The sequence below is a fragment of the Pseudophryne corroboree genome, chromosome 3 (genome assembly GCF_028390025.1).
Source record: "Pseudophryne corroboree isolate aPseCor3 chromosome 3, aPseCor3.hap2, whole genome shotgun sequence".
NCBI classification, from domain to species: Eukaryota; Metazoa; Chordata; class Amphibia; order Anura; family Myobatrachidae; genus Pseudophryne; species Pseudophryne corroboree.
Genome location: NC_086446.1, coordinates 287694728 through 287717443, shown reverse-complemented (window position 1 = coordinate 287717443; position 22716 = coordinate 287694728). Strand labels below are relative to the sequence as shown.

The following is a 22716-nucleotide window of genomic DNA, read 5'->3' as shown; positions in this document are numbered from 1 at the left end:
CGTTCTGACGGCACCGTGGACTTTCCAGTTCATGTTCCTGTTTCATCTAATCCCTCTCATTCCAAGAGTTCTGAAAAGACTCAAAAGGGAATGCGTTCAGGCAATTCTGATTGCCCCGGATTGGCCTCGATGGGCCTGGTATGCGGACCTCCTGACCATATTTCTGGAGGTACCCTGGCATCTGGCGCTGCTCAGTGATCTTCTTCAACATGGATCATTTGTCTTTCCAGACTTACAGTGGCTTTGTTTGAAGGCTTGGAGGTTGAAGGGGTGATTGTAGCCAGAAACGGTTTCCCCTCCAAGGTGATTTCCACGAGGGTCCAGGCTCGGAAGGTGGTCACATCAAAACTCTACCACCGTCTCTGGCAGAAATATGTCTCCTGGTGTGAAGGTAGAAGATATGCGACTGCAGAATTTCGACTTGGTCGTTTTTTTTCTACTCTTCCTGCCAGCAGGAGTGGATAAGGGCCTAAGGTTGGGCTCCATCATAGTCCAGATTTCGGCCCTATCCATCTTCTTCCAAAAACAGCTTGCTGCTTTGCCGGAAGTTCCAACTTTTCTGAAGGGGGTTCTTCACATTCAACTGCCCTTCGTCCTCCCACGGCTCCATGGGATCTAAATGTAGTCTTGAATTTTCTCCAGTCGGATTGGTTTGGACCCTTACACAGGGTGGAATTTAAATATCTGACGTGGAAGACTGTCATGTTGTTGGCGTTGGCCTCGGCAAGATGTGTTTCGGTATTGGGGGCCTTCTCTTGTAAGAGCCCATTTTTAATATTTTATGAGGATGGGGCGGAGCTTAGGACTCGCCTGCAGGTTTTTGCTGTAAGTGGTATCAGCTTTTCTCATTAACCAACTTATCGTGGTTCCGATGTTGTCTGACACATCGGTTGCTACAAAGTCCTTGGACGTTGTGAGGGCTTTCTGGTTTTACGTCATTAGGACTGCTCATCACCGGAGGACTGACTCGCTTTTTGTCCTTTTATGACGCTAGCGAAATTGGATGTCCTGTTTCTAAGTGGTCCATTGCTCGGTGGCTCGGGTTGACCATTCAACAAGCCTATTCTTCGGCAGCATTGCCGCTGCCAAGTTCTATTCAGGCCCACTCCACTAGGTCAGTGGGTTCTCCTGGGCGGCTGCCCGCGGTGTCTCGGCTTTACGGTTGTGCCGTGCAGCTGCTTAGTATGGTTCGAACACGTTTATGATGTTCTACAGGTTTGACACCTTGGCCAGGGATGACCTTCAGTTGGTCAGGCAGTTTTGCGGGGCCTCTGCACTCTCCCACCCGTTCTGGGAGCTTTAGGACGTCCCCATGTGTAACTACTGTTCCCCAGTATCCACTAGGACATTACAGAAAATAGGAATTTATTACCTAGCAGTAATTCCTTTTCTCGTAGTCCGTAGTGGATACTGGGAGCCCGCCTCTGTGCTTTGTATTTTTTTGCTTACTTCGTTGTAAGTGTTCTTGATTGGGTCTGCTGTTCCTGTTCCTTGTTTGATTGGCCTTGCTAATCTTGTTGTTGGTTAGCGTTGCTACCTTCTGTTTGGTTAGCATTGTTATCCTTTTGTTGTTGTGTGTTGGTTCGGTACCTCACTGCTGTTTATATGTATATCCTTCTCTCACGGTATGTCCGTCACCGTGCACAGTTTTCCTAGACTGAGTCTGCAGGAGGGGCATAAAGAGGAGGAGTCAGCACACACTGTTGATTTCTTAAAGTGCCAGGCTCCTACGGACCCGATCTATACCCCATGTGTAACTACTGTTCCCCAGTATCCACTAAGGACTACGAGAAAAGGAATTACCGGTAGGTATTAAATTCCTATTTTTACTGTCATTTTTATTGTGATTTTTATTGTTTAATAAATCACTGTAATTTACACTTTCAAATCAGCAGCCATGTCTCGAGTGCTCCCATTCCTTTATACTTGTTTCTATAGTGAGGTGGGAACCCAGTTCCACATTGTGGGGGCAGCTACACTAGTCTGCTTTATATACAACATAATACTGTTATTAACTAGCGCCCACTGTGTGTTTTTTTCAGTTTTATTTAATTAGGGACTAATTACTTAACTTTGGGGCTCAGTCGTAGTGGCTATAAATGCATTGTGTTTGGTTCTAAAATGTGTCTCTTGCATGTGTGTGCCTACCAAATAGCCATACCCCTGCTGACAAAGTCACATGTAATACTTGTGACTCCTTGTGTGTAGGAGGCCATGATGGGAGGGGGGAATGCGGTCATGTGACTGGTGCTCAGGGATCCCGGCGGTCACCATGCCGACGCCGGAATCCTGATCGGTCAAAATGCCGGCCGACGGAATACCAACCCACAGGGTCTATTATCACTCGTGGGTGATACCCATAGAGTAAGAATAGAACCTGTGGCTCACTCAGTGAACCACCGAGCCCACTGCATGGCATGCGCTTTGTTGCGCTCGCCCCCACGTCGGTATTCTGCTGCTGGGATCCCGGGTTCGGCAACGCGTCCCCAACCCGATAGGGGTGTATGGGAGTGTAGATGAGCACAAAATACAGAAATGCACAATGCATCCACAGCTTTGTACCAAACGTGCGCCTGTTTGGAAGGTGTATCACTTGTGGATGTTGGATCGACCAGGAGGATGCATCTGATTTGCAGAATTCCTCTAAATCCTTCCCAATATGCCAATGTTCCCAGAATACTGCTGCTGCAATAAATTCATCAAATCACATTGAAAAGAGTGATCGTTTTGCAGTAATTGATGCCTTTTACAGTAATTATTTGAGTACAGGTTAATTCAGTCAAACTGTAAGTGGGGAATCTCAAACCAAACAAATGTCTCCCTCATGAAATTGGCCATGCTGGCACAGCGGGTACTGTCATTATTTCCTAGCATATTAATAGGTAGAATTTTGGTTCTGCCCACAAAATGGCTGCCTTCACTGCACGCTGGCCGGGAGCTACTCGTCGCTGCTCGGGTCACAGCAGCTGTGTGTGACGTCACGCAGCCCCTGCAGCCCGCCCCCCGCACGGTCCGGCCACGCCTGCGTTGGCTGGACCGCGCACACAAAACGGCGGCCAAACGCTGCCGTGCCGCCCCCTTCTGCCCAGCAACTGCCTCTGCCTGTCAGTCAGGCAGAGGCAATCGCTAGGCAACGACAGCCGTCGACTGTCAGCTATGTGTGCGCCGGCGCATGCCCACTTCTGACCTGATCGCTGCGATGAACTGCAGCGTGCGATCAGGTCACACTGACCTCCTGTGTCGGCAAGAGATAAAACTTTAAAATCTGCAGATGAGGAATGTGTGTATTATTTACATACATGCAAGTGAAGTTTTATATAAACTTATAATTTCTCATGTTCACTGAATAATTGTAAACTGCATATTTTCACTAAGAGTTTTGGAATCTTGATGCATCACAATTCTCGTCAAATGTATTCAGCCATTAGGAATTTCCACATTTTATTCGTATCTACAAAACCGTATTATAACTTTATCTTCTTTATACTTGGGAATGTATTTATCATATAAAGCTACTTTTTATTTAAGGTTGCTATTATAAGCTTTTAGCTGCCAGGGGGTTAATGGTTCATTTGGAAATGAAAGTTGTCTTGTATGTAGATTTTGAGGTGATGTTACTCTTCCTATGGTCCAGTGTGTGTCTGAGAACTATGAAAGTAGCAGGAGGTGGGCCATGAAACAACCCAGGTTTCCACCTCTCTTACCCCTGCTATTCCTTGCATTCCAGTAAATGCAGCTGCCAATCATTAGTGCTAAAGAGTACCCTCATTCATAGGTGGGTCCTAGGTTTTCCCCCTCCCTTCATGCCTGCTCTCTCCACCTCTACTGCTCAGAAGCCCCCTTGCTCTCCACTTCCCTGGACCAGCAGACTGAAGTTCATCTGGAGTCAGGCACCCCTCACTCAGGGACTCCAATCCAGCCGAGAGGGGGACATTAGGTCAGTCCGTAACAGCTGAGGGGAGAAGGTTCCGGGTGAATATGGCCAGGTTCCCAGCTCTTGGGTTCCTTTTAATAATCCATCTAGTAACATCCCAAGGGCAGGTAAGCCATGTTCTGTTTTCTGTGTCACTGAATTCCTTTTATTTTTATCACAGTATGCCTACTCCTTTCATGTCACTTCTGTTTCTGTCCTTATTCTGAGATGTCTAGGTTACCTCAGAAAATCTAGCTGTCAAATTTTTATTTTTCAGCAAAGACAAATGTGTGTGCATAAGTTGATGTACATTTTTCAAAATTTGCATTAAAGTTGTCAATATCTCTTAATGGTAGAGCATCTAAATGGTTTATTATTCTACGATGTGCTAGATCTCAGTAAGGTGTGAATTCAGCACCTCCGTGTCTTCCATTCTCACCACATTCTGAAGCAGAAACTAGTGCCTAAACTCAGATGGGAGTTTTAAGGTCTTTTGACATATATATTACTCATGGTTTGCCTTTCTCTGGATAGAAAATATGAAGTTAATGGTCAGTCTGGAATAGTTTGCAATCTATTAAGAACATATAACTACTGGGGGGAAGGAGGGGGGTATTTACCAAAGCATGGAAAGAGAAAAAGTGGAGAGATATAAATCACTAAATAAGCTTCTAACTCTTATTTTACAGGCTGTGTTTGAAAAATGACAGGAGCTGATTGGTTAGTGCTTGATTTCTCTCCACTTTATCTCTCTATATGCTTTGGTAAATACCCCTCCCCAATATCAGATATTAACCATTTTTAAGCTGATATTCAGAAAATACAATAAATAGTTTTTCAGACATTTTTAAATATCTGCTTGAATTTGCATATTCAGCAATGGTGTGTTGTAGCATACTGTCTTCTATGCAGTCACCTCAATGCCTTATTCTACCTTAGCCTCCCCTTTTCAATGGAGTGTCCATGATTGGACAGTCATTCCTCCCTTGATAACAAAGACACACTTATATTCCTGTGGTGCATGCTGACCATTTTAGCCCACATTCCCTCTGAGAAATCTTTGTCCTTCAATAGCTGTAGTTCAGCTATGTAAACACATCCTAGATTTTGCTGCACACAAACGTTACGCTTTCTGCTGTTCAGACACTGCAGCATTTGTGTGCGTTCACCTAGGGACATTCTGGGCGTCTGATGTTCGTTTATACTGGAATTTCGCAGTCCGATTTGGAGCTGTGGTTCTTTCATTTAGTTGTGAACTGGATACACACTATTAGATTATCTGTCCAATCTTTCTGGTGGAATGAAAATCTGGTAATGTATGGGAGCAAATGACAACTGACCATTTGCTCCCAAACACTGGAAAACAGACAAAAATAGACGTTCAACAAAACTGGTTAAATCTATTTGAATTTATCCGGACAATCCTTTTTGCCCATTTTCCTGCTTTTAGGAGCAAGTGGTTGATTGTCATATGCTCCCATACATTACCAGATTTTCGTTCCAACCAGAAAGATTGGACAGATAATCTTATAGTGTATATCCAGCTATAAACTTCTCCAATGGTCTTACAGTTTTTTTTTAATTATATTGTGGCAGAACCTGTCCCAAACACTGGTGATGAGATATGTAGTGTACAAAGATTACTTACTATCTATTGGCATAAGGTTATATCCATCTCCACATACCTTACATTATCATAAAAACACAATCCTGTATTATAATATAACATAACAGCGGAGAGGCCCTTCCTGATTACTGATGTGATGAAACTGTAGCTAGTCTGAGGTTACACTCTAGTTATGTCATGGAGGCTTGGCTTTACACATACAGTATTAGTATGTCTTCTAAGTCTTGTAGTGTCATTTACTCATCTGTGATTGCACATAGGCAGCAGATCATGAAAAGGAGTAACAAGTGGACAGTGTATATTAATGTTTTCATGTTAATATATCTGTCTTAATAATTGTGTGTCTAGTCTTGGTAGTGACACAATTGTCTTCTAGATTATTGTATATTTTGTAAGCATTCAGATCATTTAATGTTATGATAATGATTGCATTTTGGTGTTACGTGACCCTTTCTAGGACTGTTAGGGCACAGCAGTTATCCTGGAAATGTCAAATCAGATGTTCTTTACTTAAATCACATTGACTAAATAAGAAACATGTTGACTTTATGATACCTCCCACCCCTTTATAATGCAACAAATATTGCGTCTATTGACAGAATCTTGATATTTTGATAGATTTGTTTTATGCCATACGTATGAGTCCAAATCTATCAATAAATGATCCCTAAATATTGCATTTGTTTGAGGCATATGTACTTTATTACGTTACATATCACTTTATATAAATGAATAAAAGCATTTGAGTTTTTCATGTTCATTTGTATATTGATCTATGTACTCTGCTGTACATAAAACCTTTATGCAGAGTGTCCTACTAAACTTATAGTCTATTTTAGTTGCCTGCCATATGAGGTGACCTTTTTCTGTCTTAAAGATCTGACTTAACTTAGGGTCTCCCTTAAATACTGCTTATTTGGTGCTATTGTTTGACCCAATCAGAAAACAAAGTGTGCATCCCAAGCAGTGTCCATGCCCTCCATCCTGTGTGATTGTACTCATGTGATATTCCCTGTACGTCTTATTTTTATTTATTTTTTTAGACCTATGTCTGTAAGTGACACTCTCTCTTTGTCTATCCTTTATACAGAGAGCTGGACCACCAGGACCCGCAGGTCCTCCGGGACCTCCTGGAATACCGGGCAAGGATGGAATAGATGTAAGTAATGCTGGGAACTGATTGACTGAGGGTGGCCAGACTGAGTAAGGCAACATCAGTATGCACAGAAGCAATAGAAAAATTAACCCGATCACAGCTGCAATGGATTCGGTATATATACATTTACAATGTAATCCTGTGGCAGGTAACTGGTTAAGTGAATTCCTGTGTGCTAGAGACTGTATTTATTCAGTGGAATATAAAGGATGCACTGTGTGTACCCTGCGCAGCCCCCACCCCTTCCAGCCTCCTGCCAGGAGGGACCCGAGTCTGCATAGAGCTTTTTGTGTACTGCAGCGCCTGCATGCTCAGCACCGCTTCCTAGTAAGAGCCTGTACAGTCTGTACAGAACATGTCTCTCATCTTATTGTCATCTGGGTCTCCAAGACTGTCTGTACATTTATTTATTTTTTTATTTTCTATTTAAGCACAGTGACAAAATGAAGGCAACCTGCTACACAGGTTTTATTTTTATTTTTTTTGAGATTTAAAACTGCAACCTAAAGCTACAGATGTAGCCATGTTCATCTTTGATGCGATGCTGCATGGCGTGCTGGGCTGCGACTATTCACGTCACGCACCGCAGCAAAGATGAACATGGCTACATCCGTATTAAATGTCAGTGTGTTTTAGTCTAAATACAACCAACAGACGACACAAAACTGTTCTCTACACAATGCTATACTTAGCAAACCCATACTGCCAAAATGCACTGGACAGCCCATACTGTACTCCCTGGCACACCCTATGTTGGCTTTTGCCCCCTCCAAGTCATCCAATGTGAGCTTTATTATTCCTAACATGTCCCATTAGTGGTCTCTGCTTCCTGGTCCTTTAATGACCATTCAGTGGCGGAACTAGGGAGTGGTGGGCCCAGGTGCAGCAATATGCTTTGGGCCCCCACCCCCCATTACGACAGTAGGTGCCTGGGATTGTCGCAAGATCTTGGTGTGACGTTGTCAGACCCCTAGTGCCAGTGGCGTAATTAGAATTTTTTCTCCCCCCCCCCAAGCCAAAACGTTCTCTGGCGTCCCCCCCCCCCCCCCCAATAATTGCCACTAGAAAAGCGATGAACCTGCGTGTGCGCCACAAAAAGGGGACGTGGCCTTGCTGAAATAGGTGTTGCTTTGCCCTTTACATTATTTGTAATTTTTCCTCCTTATAGTAATGCCCAATATACATTATGCCACATACTGCAATGGCCCTTAGACATTATGCCACACACCATAATGCCCATTACACAATATGCCACACACCGTGATGCCCCTGACACATTATGCCACACACCGTACTGCCTGTGACACATTATGCCACGCATCGCAATGCCCGTTATACATTATGCTACATACTGCAATAACCGTGAGACATTATAGCACATACAATGCCTGTGATACAGTACACCACACACCGTCATGCCTGTGACACATTATGACACACAACGCAATGTCCGTGATACATTATACCACATACCACAATGTCCGTGATACATTATGCCACGCATCGCAATGCCTGTTATACATTATGCTACATACAGCAATAACCGTGAGACATTATAGCACATACAATGCCTGTGATACAGTACACCACACACCGTCATGCCTGTGACACATTATGACACACAACGCAATGTCCGTGATACATTATACTACATACCACAGTGTCTGTGATACATTATACCTCGCATCGCAATGCCCGTTATACATTATGCTACATACTGCAATAACCGTGAGACATTGTAGCACATACAATGCCTGTGATACAGTACACCACACACCGTCATGCCTGTGACACATTATGACACACAACGCAATGTCCGTGATACATTATGCCACACACCATAATGCCCATTACACATTAAGCCCTACAGTAAGGCTTCTAATTACTTTTAAATTACCTGCTCGTTGCCAGGGGTTTCATGCTCTTGGTTCCATGCATAGTGCCAGGGGTTTTCATGCTCAGGGTGTCACGCCCGTTCCCAGGGGTTTCATGCGCTGGGTGTTATGCTTGTTGCCAGGGATTTTATGAGCTGGGTGTCGTGTTTGTTACCAGGAGGTAATACTTGTTGCTAGGGATGTGCCCCCAGTGCCACATAAGAACCCACAGTGCCAGCTACATACACTCCACCTGCTCACCACTGTGCTGTGTGTGAGTCCGGGAAGTAGGGCACAGCGCACGCCTCTACTGTGTCCATCCTGTATCTCTGGCTGCGGCATTGCTGTCAATTGAAGCTCCGCTTCGTGAGCCAATCAGAGTTCGCAGACTGGCAGCTGTGGCTCCTGATTGGCTGCAGGTCCATGAGCTCTGATTGGGTCACAAACCAGCGCTTCATTTGACAGCAACACCGCCGCCGTTGTAAAGTATATACCCAGCTTTACAGCTAATGTGTTGAAAGGCTGGTACACATTATAATCCAAAGCGTTAACATCTTTATTATTTATTATTAATATCTGCTGGGATGTTTTCCATACAGAACACAAATGGCATATCCTAGGCAGTACTGGGCAATTGCCACAATATCATAGCATGGGCAGCTGAAATCGATAGCGCCACAGCTGTGCCGAGCCCAGGTACTGGGAGGGGGCATAGCCAATGCAGGGAGGTGTGGCCAGTCCCCCTCCTCAGGAAATATGAAAAACATCTTAGGTCTCGACCGCACACGCCCCATGGGGGACACTGGCATGGGGGCAGTTGGGCTTTGGCGGCAGGAGGGCGGGAGCCGGACAGTCCATTGATCAATCTCCACCCCCCCCCCCCCACACACATACATCACGCAGTGATGCAGGGAGAGAGTTGTGACTGCCACCCTCCCCAACGCAGCACACAGCAGCGTGTGTGCTGGGCTGGGGAGAGAGGCAGCAGCTCCTCTCTCCCCCCTCTCCAGGTGCCTGCACTGTCAATGGAGAAGGGGGGACCGTGGGACTCGGGGGCCCTCCAACAGGCCTGAGTAAAGAGTACCTGCTCTCCACCCCCCTCCTCGGCACCACTGTAGAGCCATTATGGGGAATGCAGATGAAATAAATTGCCACTGTAGGACTTTGTTTACTATCATCTTCTGACCACAATAACAAGGCTTCAGTGATATAAAACAACCAGATCATGTTCAATATGACATCCAAATTGGACACAGATCCTGGGACTAAATTCTGAGTTGGACAGATGGGAAGCAAACCGTGACCTTTAGTATACAGCACATGCACAGATGCAAATTTACACATTGTTGCGTATGTTGTGCAGAACTCAGCTGGGTCTGTCTTTCTGTGAAATTGGGCATTTCAGTGAGCAGCAGTGCGAGCGCACAAGACCGCCCTGTCATGGTAGTGTGGAGAGGAGAATCGTGTGTTTGATGGATCTCCTGCATCTAGCATGGAGTAGTAAGGTAGTAAATCAGCTTCCACGGATGTCTGTATCTACAGCCAGTTTGCGTACAACTCGGCCCCCCTGTCAGGTCCATTACTTGTTTTGTCAACATAAGTCTAATTGTGATCTAACAAACTAGCATTGCATGATGGTTAGATATTTAGGACCACTGAGAGCTCAACATGTCCCGGGTGCTGGGGGGCATGGCCAAATCTGGGAGACGTAGTCATGCCCCCACACTGCGCACTTGCAAAGGGAGACTCCCCCCCCCCCCCCCCTCAGCAGCTGACCTGGGCTCCCGCCGGGCCCCTCCAATAAGCTTGTGCCCATCTCGGATCCTCTGTAAATATGTAATTTGTGTAGCGGATAGGCAATCGTGTTAATCGGTGCTGTAAAAAAGTATGTGAAGGCTGAGAATAGAGAATCTATTCAATTATCGTCAGAATTCCCAACTTGTCGGAAAAACAGCATTTTCCGACTTTTTTAGGTCTAATCTGGATTCGACCTATTCAAGTCCAGTGCCGTTTTTCTGACAAGTCGGGAAACACATGGATGGGCAGATTAGCTGCCGATCCACGTATTTTGTCGGATTTGCAGGCATTTCCGCAGAGCCGGCCTTAGGCATAGGCAAACTAGGCAAATGCCTAGGGCATTTGGTATGCTTAGGGGCACCAGCAGCTTCTGCTGATTAAAATGATATGCGGCATGCCTATATTCTGTGTGTGACTGCGGCTGTATCTGCATATGAAATACTACATTGCAGTGTATTCCTGGAAATCACTGTAATGTAGCATTTCGTATGCAGATACAGCCACAGATGTACACAGAATATATGCATGCTGCATATTATTTTAATCAGCAGAAGCTACTTGTGCATCCTAGCCACATAGTAATGCAAATAAGATGCATTTCCAGAAACAAAAGGCGCCAGACGTTAGCAGAGCTGCCAGATGAATCATGCCAGGCATCTCCTGCAGAACTAGTGGCGGTGCTAGGGGGCACCAGTCAAAATCTTGCCTAGGGCATCATATTGGTTAGGGCCGGCTCTGCATTTCCGACATGTTTTTCGTCCGTTTCCGAGAATGCCGATCCGACTTTAACAAAAAGTCAGATTGGTATTGTCGAAAATGGGCAAAAATCTGTCAGAAATGCCCGCAAATTGAATACTGAAGTGTCTGATCCTCTCCGTCGGAGAGGATCTGTCAATAATTGAATAGACCCCATAGCTGTTTCCAGATGTTCAGACTGTCTGAGCATTCTCATATCATCTGAGTGCATGCAAATATTCAATTGAAATGTTATATAAAATTAATTAGAATTTAAACTAGTACAGTACATGTATTTGCTTTTAAAACTAAAAGCATATGGCATGTGAACAAAAAGTATGGGGCGTAACCAGAAGTTTGTGGGCCCCATAGCAACATATTGAAGGGGTCCTGTCCCAGTGCTTCTAAAGAGACATCTCTCTGCAGCAGTTATTAATTTTATGCCCCATAATAGTGCCCTAGTTCATTTTCTGAACCATAGTAGTGCCCTAGTTACTATTATGCAATATGGTATTTCCCTAGTTTATTTTATGAACCATCGTAGTTCCTTAGTTTACATGATGCCACATTGTAGGGCTGCCAGTACACATTATGCCACATAGTATCCGCAATTCACATTATGACAGTGTCCCCAGTTCGTATTATGCTACATTACAGTTCCCCCTGTTCATATTGTGTCACATTAGAGAGCCCTCCAGTTCAAATTATGCCACATTACAGTGCCCCAGTTCATATTATGCATCATTAATGGTAATGTGCACTCCACATTACAATGAGCAGATCAGATTATGACACATTACAGTGCCCTATTACCATTATAACACCCACTGCCTTCCAGTTTATATTGTGCCACATTACAGTAGCCTCCAGTACAAATTATGCCACATTATAGTGCCCTATTACCATTATAACACCCACTACCTCTCCTCTCACTGAAAATGTAATGTCACAAATTTTAGGCTGGGCAAAGGATAGACAACACTGCTTAGCAGGCAAATCTGGGAAACTGGTATGCAACTTTATATCCTGGGTCCATGCACCCCTAAGCCTCTATGCCCCACAGCAGTGGCACCCTTTGCACCACTATGGTTATGCCCATGTGTAAATAATATGTTAATATAGAACCATTAGGGGAGAGCTCTGTAGAAGGCATGATGTGATAATTCGCCCTTGTACTAGCACCATAATATTGCTGAAGGCCCTTCGCACATTCTTAACTTTTTTTTTGGTAGCTTTAAAAATGCCAGAGCCTCCTCTTTAGCAACAATTTTAATTACTTTGTATATTTCAGTACATATTGAAAAGTTCTTACCTGTCATTCTTTGGTTCACTTATGTGGTGACGGACAGGGTTGCACTTCTGTTTGTCCACGTGTTTTATGATTAGAAGCCACTAGTATTGGTTTTGCTTATTACATTGACCATAAATAACTTGATTTAGTCTTGCACCACCAACCCATAGCAACCCTGCAAGTACCCTGTGGCAAACCAGGGTACCAGGCACCCAGTTTGGGAACTACTGCTCTTGGTCATAATGACCTATGACACTATGGAACAAACACTGTGAGCATTATGTAAAACCTGATGGTTTCAATGAATGGCCACTGAGGCCGCCTCTGCTGGGTCATCAACAGTTGTCAATTGAGGAATCAAAGCCGTCTAGATGGTACATATCTGATATCCTGATGCTGCTCCTCTTCGGTATAGTGTGCAGTGCTATTAGTCACTGGCAAAATTTCATTTTAGACTGCACCAATAACTATACAAAATAAACTCCAGAGCAGAGAAGTATAAAATAGATATTTTTAAGTTACAAATAATTGTATGCAACATATTCAAAAATATACCTAAATTGGGTTTCACCCCCTGGCTTAAAAAGCTGATCTCTTGATTATCCAGGAGACACGGAGCTTGCTTAACTGGCTAAAGAGAGCGTCGCGTGATTAAGACTCGTGGTAGACGGCTTAGCCAATCCCTTTAATGATCACTTTTCATTATTAAATATGGGAACTCCCAGTGAAAGATCGCCTATTTAGGGGTGAGTGTTGTACAAAGTCACTTTTTGAAGAAAGAGTTTTGCAGAATTGTATGCATTTTTAGCTACTTATGGTTTTGCATATACTGCAATAGTCATCTCCAAAATAATACAGCTAACAAAAATACTAATAATAACAAACATGCTTTACCTAAAATAATATTTTCCACCATATAATCTTTTAGCAATGAGTACCCTTTTTATTTCTTTTGGAAAAGTCGTACTTTCATCTTTATTTTGCAGACATATTTCATACCTGCCAACGCTGACAAATTGTGAATTGGAAACAATAGGCATGCCCCCAGTGTATCCAAATGATGCTCTAATTAGGTGAAAAGAAGACCATTTCTGCTAGAATCGGCACTGGCCTAAGAATTTGTCGCTGTTGGCAGCTATGTAATTTTATACATAATCCTTTGTTGCTTCGAGGTGGAAACAACAGTACTAAAGTTGCCTGTTTTGAATTTAAGGAGAAGCTTTTTTTTTTTGTATACATTGGTGTTCCTTCCTAAAGGAAAGTAGGTAGACTAGCCCAGTGGCATCTGTGTCTCCACTAAAGTCAAATTAGCCTGAAGTCAAACATGTGTCTGGTGTGATCAAAGCTTGTACAGGTGTAAAGCATGTAAAGACCAAAACAACTGCGCTCATTATAGACAAATATCGCTTTTGACTACAGACTTCAAACTCTATGCCAAAATCCTCATGAACTTAATGCTCCCCCAGCTTCGTACAACTAGACGTTATACTTTCGCTAATTGCACACCCTGCCGGATGTAACCTACGCAGTGCGCCCAAGATTGCTGCCTCCGTTGTTTTTTTTTCATGGGGCGAGGTTAACAACACATGGATCTGTTCATTCACTGCATATCATATCACATGTATTTCAGTCACTCGTATATGTCTTATTTCCTTGTATGGTTGTCTCACACATTGTAACCTTTGTGGCTTGCCCAAGATGGCTGCCTCACTTTCTACACCTGTGGGAGGGACGAAAAATGATTGTAACCTCCTAGCTTTAGTACACTGCAGCTTCCCCACTTTGTGTCATCTCTTCCAGGCATTGCCTATTCCACCCAGGGTAACCTCTGTAGCGTGCCCAAAATGGCTGCCATGTCTGGTACCTTTCGTGGGTGGAAAATGTAACCTGTGGAATTTAATAAGTAAAATGGCTGCACCAACCCTGCATTAAGCTCATTGTGCTGGTTATGTTCACATTGTTTGGTTTGATTTCTTTGTGCTGTAATACTAAACCTCTGTGCTATGTTTTTGATGCTTTTAAAGCGACTTTGAGTCCTGCTGGAGAAAAGTGCTGTATAAATAAAATTATTTTAAATATTATTATTAATAATCATAGAAACATAGAATTTGACGGCAGATAAGAACCACTTGGCCTGTCTATTATGATGATGATTATTATTACGTCAATGATGATTGATTATTATTCTATTTATACTGAGGAGATAGGCACTTGACAATACTAGTTGAGTCGCCCACTTTTTCCATGATATTAATTCAAATAGTATGCCAACCCTTTAGCTTTCTTTGTATGCATCACAAGAACACCCGTCTCCCCTTACTCTGTCACAGACAGTCATTTCACCTGTCAGATCTGCAACTACTGCAAACATTGTTTTGATGTGCTTTCTTACCGCTCTGCTTTCACCCCCCCCCCCCCCCCATTTCCCAAATTCCTTCTCAAACAATCCTCAGTTCAAAGTTCAAGCCACATCCTAGTTTAACAATGGTATCAGTCTGGTGGTGGATGTTTCTGTTCTTCACTGTCTCCTGTGCTTCACTATGTGACAAGCAGAGTAGATTTTTATTTCCAAAGACAAATGTCTTCACCTATCTCCTGAGGTGTGCTATATTTATTCGGCATTCCCAGTGTCGCCATTCATTATGTTGACTTGAGTATGTCGACATGAGTGTTATATTGACATTGAACATGCCAACATGTTCATAATGTTGACAATGACCATGTTGAAAGTGAAACTAATGATATTGGTCGGATGTCAACCTACTGTTTTCCCTGTCATTCTGTCCCTAACGCTAATGGTAAACCTAACTATAACCCTAGTAGCAACCCTAAGCCTCATGGATACGTCAACAGAATGACAATGTCATAATTTCCGATGTGAATGTCAAAATCGTGAACTGTGACATTGTGGGGTGTATTCAATAAGAGTCGGAAACTGCCGTCTTGTCGGAAAGACGGCAGTTTCCGACTGGAATAGGTTGGAAGAGGTTTCCGACCTATTTAATATGGGCAAATTTTTTCCCACAAGTCGGTAAAGCCGACTTGTCGGAAAGCAGGTGGCTCGGCGGAATACCAGCCGATCCGCCTGCTGCTGTCTGAAATGGGGCCAAATCCGACAGGTTTTGGCCCCCTTTCTGACAAACTCAATCCGGCTTGAAAACAAGTCGGATTGAGGTGAGGAGACGGGCAGCGGTGAGGCGGGCTAAGGGGATCGGGGATGAGAGGTACTTTGACGGCCATCCCCCGGCCAGGCACCCTCTACCTGCAGTGCCTCCCCCGCCGCCGCAGACCTCACCCCCACTGCCAACTCCGGCCACCAATCTCAGCTCACCCTCTGGCCGCCACACTGTTCCCCCGCCGGCTGCCGCTCACTGTTCCCCCCGCTGCTGCTGTCAGTGAGCCCGGCAGCTGCTGGCAGCAGCGGCAGGACAAGACACAGGGAACAGACAAATCCGACAGTCGGATTTGGCTGCTCTGTGAATAGGGGTTGTCGGGTACGTTCCGACAACTGCATGTTGGAATGGACCCAACTCTTATTAAATATACCCCTGTGACTACATACCATCTCCAGGTGAGACCCGTCATCACCTATATTCAGCAGCCTACCGCATTAAACTCATTTGCATTGCTATGCTATCGCAACCAGGGCACAGTCTCTGTTCTCACTCTTAACAGGGAAACAATCCCCCTTGTCAAAATTTGAACTGCACTGGGAATCTGATCTGGGTAGCTCCACGGAGAAGGATTTGTGTTCCTTTATAAGATAGAGAGTGAATAAATCATCTATCTCTGTGCAAGTTAAGGAGTCGTATAAAGCATATTAAAGGTGGTACACCTCCAGGCAGGGTCGGACTGGCCCACTATCTGTGGGCCCACCTCCTCCTTTATGGATCAGGTTACAGACTGTGCACTTGAATGATACATTATACATATGTTACATTATACTGCGCAGGACTATGATGTATTTTCTACAGTGCATTGCTGTTATTAATGTGGTACATTTTCATGCATAGCAGTGTGTACTACAGACCATGCACTCTCTAATGGTTAGCCAAGCCTCCTGTCAAACCGTAACGCATGTGTCTTAAGGTGAGCTCAGGGAGGACAAATACCTCCCGTGGAGAAGAAGGTCAAAAGCTTGCTTGATCTTTATTTTTAGTATGAATACAATCCGTGAAAGCAGGGCCTCACGATCCTTTTGACTTTTTGGGTTTTAAGCAGGAGGTGTCGGAAAAGCTGGCGACGACCCCCTGTGGAGCCTAGCCACACCTTTGAGCATGGGCCCCTACCACTGCATTCCCCCGGTGGGCCCTTCATGCACCAGTCAGGCATTGCCTCCAGGTTGTGTCAAATTTCCAGCTCTACCTCCCCTCAGTGTTGGAGCAGTTGTGACAATATAGGCATCTTCCTTTAAGTGGTGAATGTGCCCCAAAATAGCTGTTTTCCGGGGATGAGATTGCTGATCTCCTAAGTAAAGTGGGCAAAATCCTAAGGCTCTGCATAGATGACCTAGTCAGACAGATTGGCAATGCAAATAATCAGTGCAGCCAGATGCTTCCTGCTTTTCATTGGAACATCCAGATACTCCTTCCCTAAAATATGTTATTAGCAAAATAATGGTATGTGGCTGCAATGGAAATCATTACGGTCTATCACAGCAATACACATCATAGATTTAGTATGGTACTCTTTCAATTACCCCCATTTTACACTCCCCTACCCAAGCACTTTCAAACATTTTTCTTCTAAATTCCTGTATAGGGATTTCCATCGGTTCCCCTGTATATAGTTTGCCTCTCTGTAGAAATGAGCAGTTTCTTACAGCACCTTCAAAGGCCCTGGAGACACCCTCCTTATGCCCCATTCCTTATTCCACAGCTGTGAAGGCAGGTATGTTCACACTGACACATCAGTTTCAGTGTTACATGTGTTGTGAAAGATCACAATCTAAAAATGATTCCAGTACTGTAAAGGGGAACTCCACCTTCAATCATTTTCATCTCCCTCACAGAATTTTTTACTTTAGTTCCCTAAGATATAACAACTGACCCAGCAGATATGTTGCATCAAGGACCACAGAATGAACAAACCAACTTAGAAGATAAAACTGGCTGAAAGAAAGACATTCCCATTAATATTATAGAGGGAGGAGGTGAGGATTGCCGACATAATCATAAGAACATGGTTAAAATGTTGACATTTAACATGTCAACATCAGAATGTCAACATACAGTTGTCGCGTCATTTGTAGGATTAGGCTAATATATGCAAAAAAACCTCTATATTGTGGTGTCAACATGTTATATGCCGACATTAACATGTTTACAATTTAACCAAGTAGACATTTCTGAATGTCAACATTTTGCTTGTCTGCATACAGTATAATGCCCATGTTGACTTTTTATACTACACCCAGCGGTTACATAAAGGGAACTTATACAGTCAAAGTGTTGGGTGTTGCCTGGGAACAGAAAGCTCTGATACTCTCCCTTTACGGTTTATATTCGTCACTGCATCAGGACACCAAATAGTACATTTTCCACCAAAAGAACAAGCAAAATTGTCACTACAATTCTGTTTGGTAGGATTCTCACACTATGGGGGTCATTCCGAGTTGTTCGCTCTGTATTTTTTTTTCGCAGCGGAGCGATTAGTCGCTAATGCGCATGTGCAATGTCCGCAGTGCGACTGCGCCAAGTAAATTTGCTATGCAGTTAGGTTTTTTACTCACGGCATTACGAGTTTTTTTCTTCGTTCTGGTGATCGTAATGTGATTGACAGGAAGTGGGTGTTTCTAGGCGGAAACTGGCCGTTTTATGGGTGTGTGTGAAAAAATGCTACCGTTTCTGAGAAAAACGCGGGAGTGGCTGGAGAAACGGAGGAGTGTCTGGGCGAACGCTGGGTATGTTTGTGACGTCAAACCAGGAACGACAAGCACTGAACTAATCGCAGATGCCGAGTAAGTCTGGAGCTACTCAGAAACTGCTAAGAAGTGTCTATTCGCAATTCTGCTAATCTTTAGTTCGCAATTTTGATAAGCTAAGATTCACTCCCAGTAGGCGACGGCTTAGCGTGTGCAAAGCTGCTAAAAGCAGCTTGCGAGCGAACAACTCGGAATGACCCCCTATGGGCCTGAGCGCAGTGATAGTGCTGTATGGTAAGGCAGCAGGAGGTGTCTACTATAAGTAGTCTCCTCCTGTTGCAGTGTGTTATGGAGCTCCAGCTCAATTGTGCAAGACCCTAGAGCCCACGGGAGGGTCTTCTATTTATAACAGCCAACCGCTGTACCCTTAGTGTTTGGTATACACACCGGTACTTAGGTAGCCACCAGGACTTAAACCTCTAGCAGTAGGAGCTTACACAATTGGCTGGAGACTGCAGGATTATTGCAGGAGTAGTAACTGAGGGCAGACACAGACTGGCAGGGAGACGGTTACTAGAGTATAATTGCAGGTAACAAAGTTTGCTCAGGACTCTGGAACTAGGTATAGCAAGGATCTCTCAGTGTATTAGTATGCATACAGTGGAGGTGGGCTTTTCCATAGGAATAATGTGAATTCAGGAATGCATCACTATACTTTAACACAGTTGGATTGCAGCTGACGGATGAATGCACAGATCTGAGTCAGAGCTTGAAAGTATACCTCCCAACTGTCCTGAATTTCGTGGGAACAGTCCCCTTTCTTTGGGACTGTCCCACCCACGGACAGCTGTGTGGCGTGTTGGGGGCGGGGGGCAGTTAGGAGGCTCCTGTCACTCACTGCGGCTATTCACAGGAGGCAGAGGGACAGGGGGCATGGCAGCAGCTCAACCCTTTTCGGGCGGCCGCAGCTTTGCCGCGCAAAACAGTCCCGCGTGAGAGTTAATAGAAGTTGGGAGGTATGTGAATGTAGTACAAGGATATTACATAATGGCTTCTGCTGATTGAACCAATATCCACAATAATGGAGGCATAGGGGTAAATGTATAAAGCAGTGATAAGAGTGGATAAGTGAGGTAGTGGAGAAGTTGCCCATGGCAACCAATCAGCTTATACAGAGCAGCTAATTGGTTGCCATGGGCAACTTCTGCACTCTTATCACTGCTTCATTCATTTACCCGATAGCCTGTATTTGTTATTGGAACAGGAGAGTAACAATACATGAAACACGAAACCACAATTGTAGTCCAAGGCAGAGAGATATATAGTACTAGCACAGATATCCAATGTGAGATGGCAGAGGTAATTAGCCTGGGATTCCAGCAAAGCACAGCTGGAACCACAGCAATAGTAAGTGCTCTGAGCTCACAGCTAGGTACAATAAAGCAGGCACTTAGCTGAGGGGTTTACCGGGAACATGGCTAGGCAGAACAAGGATTGTCACATGAAAAGGGGCCAACTGACAAGGCTTCCAACTAGGAACAGGTACTGGAGCGTAGATGCAGGAAACAGGAACTGTCACTAGCCTATGATACAAGGCAGACAGGGAATGCAGATAGGTTGCTAATGTCAGCTGACACCAGGTGCATTCTAAAGGCCCATACACACTTGACGATAAAATGAGCGATGTCGTTCATTTCAGCCTTCATCAACGGCGTTGTTCATTATATCGTCAAGTGTGTATGCATCCGACGACCACCGATGCGCGGCCCCGCGGGACGTTAACGACCCTCGCTTATCTGTGGAGCATGTAAGCTCAATTTCCACTATGGTCGTTACCGACCAGAGACGTCGTTGAATGTGTATGGTGTGAACGACCAACGACCAAGCCACTGTTCACCAGCCCTGTTCCCAGCTCATTATTTTAATAAACTGTTCAGCTTGGATGCTTCAACGATGCATGGTCTTTGGTAGTGTGTATGCTCATGTTGTTTGCTCAGCTGTTCAAGGGAAGTTCAAGGGAAGTCGTTAACGATGGTCGTTAACGACGTGTGCATCGTCAAGTGTGTATGGGCCTTAACAGGAGGGGAATACAGCCATCTGACATGCTCTAACAGCAACAGAATCATAACACAGTAGTAGTAATCCGAGTTGCGTCCTAGGATGCAGCATCAGATCACTGGACTCCCCATCGGGCGCCTTATGGAAGGCACCTATCGCAGAGGCCATTAAATCTCTGTGCAACCGCAGAGATCCCTGGCCTCTTCCTCCCCCATATGGCGGCAACACACCTCCGTTTTCACACATGGAGGCCATCGCAACCCCCGCTTTTCCGCCTCCAAATAGCATCAGACTATCAATCACTGACAGCCAGATGCCATACTGCTTCTGACATCACAGGACTCCTTCACACACACGGGCAGAACATGTCCTGCACATGCGCAAAGTACTAATAATCGGTACTTTGTGCATCCCAGACAGATCCTTTGGGCTCTGAATAACCCCTATATTTCTTCATTCTATTTTTCTTATTCTTTTGCAAACTCTACTAGTCCATAGTAGACTCCACTTGTAGAAAAGCCTTGAATGTTTAACTGGTACTATGGTATTTACAGTTTCTCAACGCACTACAGAGATCTACTAAAGAAATAGGGACCAGTCATATAGGCCTGAAATAAACAGCAGGAAATAACCAATTATAATGAATGAAACAAAACCTCTATAGTTTCTGATTAACAGGCTGCGGGTGTTTGTGGGCGGGGGCTTCAACGTGGAGCGTTTGCCAAAATGGAGGGGTGTCAGCCCGGTTTTGTAGGCATGCAGAGGCCTGGGTCTACATCTACCGATGCAGAGTAACTGCATACTTGCCTACTCTCATGATAATGCCAGAAGACTCATGATTTTTTGGGCAGTTCCCCGCACCCATGGAAGTGTGGCCAGATCTCCTGCATCCCACCCGCTTCCTAGTGAAGCGGGCAGGATGAGGAGATCATACAGGGTATTGTGGGGACCATTGTAGGGGGCGGAGCTAAATTACGCAAACTCACATAATTTAGCCCTGTTCCATACCTCCAGACCTGCGAATTGTGACATTTTGGGGCGGGCTTAGTGATGTGTAGCCCGGCCACCACACTGGTAAGCAGCATCTCCTCTCCTGGCTTCTCTCAGTGAAGAGATTATGGGCCTAATTCAGACCTGATTGCTCCTCTGCGAGTTTGCAGAGGTTTGCAAACAGATTGTCGCCGCCCAGACAGAGTAAACACCCGCCCCGTGCAAGTCTGCGTACGCCGTGCAAAAAGATTTGCAAATGCCGGTCAGCTGCAAATCCATTCGCAACTCACTCACCAAATAATGTTTTTTCCAGTCTGTGCAGTCCATGCCCAGGACCTACTCCTACAGTGCGATATAAACAGCCAGTTCGGGGCCGGAGGTGACGTTGCACACCCTCCCTGAAAACTCTTGGGATCGCCTGCATTTTTCCTGACACCCCAGAAAAGGGCCAGTCAGCACCCCCAAACGTCCGCTTCCTATCAATAACCTTGCATATGCCTAGCGATAAAAAAAGATGCTGGATTCTTTAGCAGTTTGGCCTCACACGTGTGCACTATGATCCATACGCATGCACGGTCGATTGATAATTGTCCGCCTTGTGAATTCGCACAACAGAGATCAGGTCTGAATTAGGCCCTATATTTGTAGGCAAGTATGAGTAACTGGCTTCTGTAACTTAATTACACAGGCTATCCTGAGTAACCTTAGGGTTACTCAGATGTCCGATGTTCTCGCAGATTATCCGATGCTGCGTCTTCAGATGCAGCAGTGAATCAGAGAAGCCGCCAGGAGGTATCTATTTACACCAGACATCTTCTGCGGCATTTGCATATTATCACACAGTTGCTGCATACAAAGAAGCAGCAGCTGTGTGACCTGCATCCATTAGTAACGCAAAATGCAGGATAAAGCATGAAATCTGGTCCCATACTCTCTTATTGTCTGTTGTCTTTTTACACATACTGTATTACATACTTTCCTGAATTTTGTCTCGTAAGTCGCTATTACTGTAGTAGCCAATACTAAATATTTTGGATTAGTATAGCACATTAAGATACATAGTTTAAGAAAAAGTTGCATGGCGCAGCTTGAGGGTAGGTTTATGTGGACGCATCTGTACTTCCTAAAGTTTACCTCAGGAGTGGGAAAAAAAATATTCCTGACTAAAGATATGTAATCTGTTATGCCATCAATAACTTTAATGATTTCTGCTCTTACTACAAAGAACCCTCTCAGTATTTGAAGATTGTGATTGGTCTACACCAAGAACCTGATTCAGATGGTGTCAAAAACTGAGCGATTATTGGTAGACTGCTCATGCGCTGCAGTTAGGAATCAGTTGCAGAGTAATTGACAGGAAGAGACTAATTGGGAGAGGTAACTGGGATTGTCTGCAATAACGCAGGCATGTT

The 22716-nt window shown here is 44.6% G+C and overlaps 1 protein-coding gene across 1 annotated transcript in view; it reads left to right on the top strand.

The window, feature by feature from the left end:
• The first annotated feature begins 3688 nt into the window (after positions 1–3688).
• COL9A3 (collagen type IX alpha 3 chain) overlaps positions 3689–22716 on the top strand; it is a 118545-nt gene continuing 99517 nt past the window's right edge. Inside the window, exons 1-2 of the mRNA XM_063959278.1 lie at positions 3689–4041; positions 6631–6699. Of these exons, the coding sequence (XP_063815348.1) occupies positions 3979–4041; positions 6631–6699 (132 nt within the window). The 5' untranslated portion in view covers positions 3689–3978. The remainder of the gene's footprint in view (positions 4042–6630; positions 6700–22716) is intronic.